The sequence below is a fragment of the Carcharhinus amblyrhynchos genome, chromosome 3 (genome assembly GCF_965287045.1).
Source record: "Carcharhinus amblyrhynchos chromosome 3, sCarAmb.v2.hapA, whole genome shotgun sequence".
NCBI classification, from domain to species: Eukaryota; Metazoa; Chordata; class Chondrichthyes; order Carcharhiniformes; family Carcharhinidae; genus Carcharhinus; species Carcharhinus amblyrhynchos.
Window position 1 is genome coordinate 81,007,724 of NC_137326.1, and position 6,000 is coordinate 81,013,723.

Genomic DNA, 6,000 nt, shown 5'->3' on the forward strand with positions numbered 1-6,000 from the left:
CTTGTCAGCCTTTCGGTTTAATAATTTGCCTAACACTTTTCCACGGTGGTACTGATTGTTTTAAATTCATCCCAATCCCTCCCAATCACCTCTTGATTTCCAGTTATCTTTGGGAAGTTTTCTAAGTCTTCTACAGTGAAGACAGACCCAAAATACTCCATTTTGTTATGTTCCATTATCGATTTAAGACTCCTTTTTGGGAACCAACGTATTTCTTCAAAATAATTCCAAGGATACTTTTATATCTAGCCAAGCAGGCAGATGGGGCCTGGTTTAACATTTCACCCCAATGACAGAAACTACAACAATGCAGCACTTCCTCAGTATTGCGCTGGAGAGTCCTCCTTCATTAACCCCTAGCTCAGGACTGTAACTTGAACTCAGAACCACATGACTCAGAAATCTGTTTTTCCTCTGTGGTATTGTGAATTAGTTCAGTGAAGTACAGTACCATCATTCTGTTAAGAAGGGAACATTGTGGGTAAGATTTCCCTGGAACTCAGCGGAGGTTGATAACGGCTGTGAAAAGTGGCATGTCAGAGGCTTTCTCCACTATATAGTCCAGCGCACAGAAAACAAAACATCAAGGGTCGGATCCCATGACATATCACTGGCAGAGCGGCCTTTGATTCATTCATCCTGCCAGCAATTTAGTCCCATGAAGATCAAACTGCCATTGTTAAAGGCTACCCCAGTGCAAGGGAGTTCATCCTGGAACCTTCCTCCCCTCAGCACCAACAGACCTGGGTAGCAGTATCCAGGCCCCAGGCATGACCCCCTCCCCTCTTGAGAACCCTTCTGAGGTCTGCTCGCCTTGGGAGGCAAGTCAGGTTTGCCATTACAGCAATGTGAATGAACTTTCTGACAGCCTTTGGGGGAGGGGAGGGGGGAGGCCTCTTAATTATATATAATGAATACAAATGACGTTCCGGACATTGAACATTGGGAAATGCACCCCATGATTGACGGGGCAAGAGATAATCATGTCACACGTTTATGTCAACGTAAAACCCAATTATAGAGCATACCCAATTTTCCTGACCATTGACAAAGGGAAGGGAATTGAACAAGATATATAACAGCCAGTTCGATAGTGCTCACAGTTTAAATTAACCTTTGTTTCTGAACAAAGACAGAAGTCATTAGAATTGTAATAAGCTCCTGTTATGAGCAATGTTTTTGACATTGTGATCCCATTGTCAGATGTTCAAATGAAGCAACTGAATTCATCAAGTAAGTTGGTGCTGTCTTAACATTTGAATTTATATTTAGTACTAATGTCGATCAAATAGCATTACGATTCAAGTGTGTATTAGATCAATGATAGGGCCGCAACAGACACTTGGATAGGATAAGATAGATAATATTGTCTGCAATATTAGTAAGTAAGAAGACTAACTAATTGAATTTGTTTCTTCCTCTGCAGGAAATTCTACTACATCACAATGTTAAGAGATCCAGTCTCTCGCTATCTTAGTGAGTGGAGGCATGTCCAACGAGGAGCCACGTGGAAGACCTCACTCCACATGTGTGATGGGAGGACACCGACACCTGAGGAGCTGCCACCTTGCTATGAGGGGAACGATTGGTCAGGCTGCACCCTCCAACAATTCATGGACTGCCCGTTCAACCTGGCTAATAATCGGCAGGTGAGGATGCTGGCAGATCTCAGCCTGGTGGGCTGCTATAACATGTCCTTCATTCCCGAAAGGAAGAGGGCTCAAATGCTTTTGGAAAGCGCCAAGAAGAACCTCAAAGATATGGCTTTCTTTGGTTTGACTGAATTCCAAAGGAAAACACAGTACTTATTTGAGCGGACTTTTCATTTGCAGTTCATTAAGCCCTTCATACAGTTCAACAGTACTCGTGCGTCGGGTGTGGAGGCGGATAACGAAACGATCCATAGGATTGAGGAGCTCAATGACCTCGATGTGCAACTGTATGACTATGCAAAAGACCTTTTCCAACAGCGGTTCCAGTACAAGAGGCAACTAGAGAGAATGGAGCGGCGGATACGAAATCAGGAGGAGCAACAACAACTGAAGATCCTCGAGGAACTGCCCAAAGAGGAAATGGAAGAACAGGGACGCGTACCCACAGAGGATTACATGAGCCATATTGAAAAATGGTAGCCATGGTGGACTACAGTTTATCTCGTGTTCTTAAAATAATGATGAGTGAACTTTTGGTCTTCTAGATCATAATGGATCTTGGAGATTGAAAGAAAATTTTTATGTCTGTAATTTTAAAAGGAATCTGTAAAACAGAGATGTTTGCTTCAGAACAGGGGTCTTTCTAGACCACCCAGGTGCACAAGAAATCTGGAAACAGAATCAAACCAGGATATTGCAGCTGGTCAACCATGTGATGTAAAGACGCTGTTTTGTGACCCAGCACGCAGGGTGTCTATGGAGCTATTGGCAATGGATAATGAAATGTTCAACTACATTTATCACACCTGGAAACACATTCTGTAGTGAGAAACTGGATGTGTTTGTGTCAGTTCAGTAACTGGTGCAGTTTAATTCTCAACACGAAATGCAGTTGGGTTCATTTTGGATGGTTTCATGGGTTTTGAATATTTTAAAATTCAGGGTTGAAGTTTTGTACAGCCACTAGGCAAGTAAACCACTGAGTATAAGCATTCCCAATCTAGTCCAATCCAATCATTCCCACGCTAGGCCAATCCAATCCTTTTATTCTCTTGCCTTTGCTTTCCTACTCCTCTCCTGAAGGACTTGACCCCTTTACCAGGACGTGGTTCCACGGAAATCGGTTGCCTTCCAGTACGTCCTCTGAATGATTGTTGCTCAAGGGTGATTCTTGAGGTGAATTCAGGCCGATTCTCTAACTACAAAGGGACATTTTAGCCAAACCTGATCCAGTCCTCAGCTGACACCCACGCAGAGGTCACCGTATTTTAAGCAGGAGTGGGAAACTGGCCCATTTTCTCCCCCCTTTCCTAAACCTGGAGCGTCGTGGCCAATTGTAGAGTTCCTGCTGCTGCCTTAGATGAGATCAGCTAACTCAGCACAGACTAGGGATCGAACTTTTGGACCTTCTTGATCTGCATGGCTTAGAGACGCTGATTTTGTCCCTGAGCCTAGTTCAATTATCAATGGTCATGTTCAAATGCTCTGTGTTTAATTAGTTAATGCCATGTTGCAGTTGTGCACATACTCATCTGATCTGAGCCTGTTGTTACAGATACTTAGTGTGTTGAGCCAATTCATAAGGGAAATTTAACAAAAGATTATTGTATTTTTTTCAATTATCACAATTCTACATGGTATTGGGAACTCCCTTGCTATTCATTTTGAGAGTACTGAATTAAAAAGATTAAAATGAAATGAATATTATACCTTAGCTTCTATAACTTTCTCAGCAATTCTATAATAGTTCATATAGTCCTACCAGAAATCAGAAGAGCAAAAAGGCTGTTATAGGTCCTGAATCTCTTCATTGCAACATTGGATACCGCTCTGTATCCAACTGTTTCACATTGTTTGTGTCGGGCACCAATCTAGAAGCAGTTTTGATTTCAATTTTCCTGAAAGACATCCAACAACATAATGGTACATTTCTTTGAGAGAAGTGGCCAATTTTAGATTAATGTAGAGACCCGTAGAGCTGGTTATCTTACTCCATAATCTTAATCTAATAGAAGCATTACATACCAGCCACTTTGATCATGGAAATGTGGCCTGAGTAGAATATCAAAGTCACTTTCGCAGTTAGGATTTTAAGTTGACCATTCTCAAACTGGGTACCTCAAAAGCTGACTTTCAGTATGGCAGTGTGGTACTTTCTTCAGGAACCATCACCAGATTTGATTGACTACAGAAAATTGAGGGGTTTTTTTGTGAGGGGTTTCATCTTTGTTAGCTTGACCATTTTTAATTACGGTAAAGCCATAGCTCATTTTATTCCTTGGAGAAGGAGGAAATGATCATATTTTCTTCCGCCGTTTTGATTACTCATGATCGTGGGTCATTTCAAAGTACTAATTTCAATGCAGTCCACCCAAATTTAGATGGGCTTATTTGTAGTACACCACTACATCCCCCAACATGTACAACGATAGGCACCCCCCCCCACTTCAAATATACAACCCAAACTCCTTTTCTCTCTTCAGAGAAAATTTAAATGAGTTAAATAGAAATGTGGTCACCATCTGCGCTGTGACTACTGAGCTGTTATGGCTTCCTTTGTTTCAGATATGACGGTGATTAGAGATGTAAGATATTCCAAACTTGGGTGATAAGTTATTTGTTATATTCAAAAACCAGAGAAATAATTGAGTAGGCTGCTACTCGGTGATGACAAATGACAACCACTTTCTCTCTGGAGACTTCGGAGGAAGGCATCGTGTCAAATGGTCGACACTTATAAATGCAAAATCTGTGTAATCTGGGTATAAATACTGCTGCTTTTGAATTCATAATTTACTATTTACTTTTGCTCTCTTGTTACAGATGTAAAAAAAGTGACCTCCCCCCCACCTACCCCTCCCCCATATCCAGCCAAGAGCTGGAATACAGTACTCGGGGCTGCTCAGCATTTGTTTTTATGTTGTGCTTATTCAACCTTCGAAGTTAATTATTTTGCCTGGGTGCACTTGGTTCCAAGAAATGCGGTAATGTTTTGGGAGCCGAGTTTGTTTCTGCTGCAAAGCCATATCTGACGTCTCTCTGGTTACTGCGAATGACGGAGCCAGTGACAATTCAGTGCAATTATTTTGCCCCCACCCCCAGGCACCAAATCCGAACATTTAAAGGGGAGGTGTCAACTTGGTAGCAAGTCCTCGGGCAGGCTTTGTTCCTGGAACAGTTGCAGGTTTCATATGTTACCGTTAGATTAAATCAAAGACGAATAACCTGTAGTGGCAGATGCAATTGGTAATGCAGCTATGTAATCGTGCTCCCAACAGACCTGCCAACTGCCGCTCATTGGGAGTGACGGGCTTTCGTTTCGGGTGAAAATTTTAACATGTTTTGATATATGTCACTGAGAAATAAATGGATAAAATAAATGAATATGTTTAAATGGCTTTGCTGTCTATGTCACTGTTATCAAACATAATTCACACTCCTAACATTTTCCAGTTTGACATTTCTTGTCACTAATTCCATCAAAGTGGCCGTTTATATGTAAATATTTTATAATGAGAGTTCTTCTTTTTTGTCTAACTCCTCCCCTATCCTCCTGCTACTACTACTACATTTTCAACCTTCTCTTTTTACTCTTCTCCTTTTTCTCCTTCTATCATTTTACATGGGGTCATCACAATGCTAGTTGATCACCCTTTTCCATCTCCTGTCAGTCACCCATTCCTCTTCCAATTATGTAGATTTAAGTCTCTCACCACTGCATCTTCCCATTTGGTCTCAGGCCTTCTTCTCCACCTTCCTGGTAGTCGCAGCTCCAACATTCACCTCACCACCTAAGTAAAAAATATTTTATGATGACACCACCCTTGAAATGTATTTCAAGCATTCAAAATAAAATGGGTGAATTAGTTGCATGGGTAAATGTAGAGAGGTATGATATAGTTGGGATTACAGACACATGGATCCAAGGGAATCAAGGATAAGAATGAAACATTGAGGGCTATTTCGTGTTTAGAAAGAACAGTCAGAAAGGAAAAGGTGGTGGATTTGCATTGTTGATTAAAGAAGACATTGATACAATATTGAGGCAAGTTATTAGCATAGATGATGTGGAATATGTATGGGTTAAGAAATACCAAGAGGCAAAAATTATTTGTGGGGATGGTATGCAGACCACCAAACTCTAGTGGTAATGTTGGGAATAGCATTAAGCAGGAAATTAGAGATGTGTGTGATAATGGGTGACTTAAACTGGGTGAGTCAAATTAGTCACAGTACAATAGAGGAGGAATTTCTGGAGTGTATATGGGATGGTTTTCTATACTAATACGTTGAGGAACCAACAAGAGAACAGGCCATCTTGGACTTGGGTACTCTGCAATGAAAAAGG

General features: G+C 41.3%; 1 protein-coding gene across 1 annotated transcript in view; it reads left to right on the top strand.

Annotated features, from left to right (window-relative positions):
- LOC145340892 (heparan-sulfate 6-O-sulfotransferase 1-like) overlaps positions 1-5,050 on the top strand; it is a 268,033-nt gene extending 262,983 nt beyond the window's left edge. The window contains exon 2 of the mRNA XM_080185438.1: positions 1,427-5,050. Within this exon, the coding sequence (XP_080041564.1) occupies positions 1,427-2,132 (706 nt within the window). The 3' untranslated portion in view covers positions 2,133-5,050. The remainder of the gene's footprint in view (positions 1-1,426) is intronic.
- The last annotated feature ends 950 nt before the right edge of the window (positions 5,051-6,000 follow it).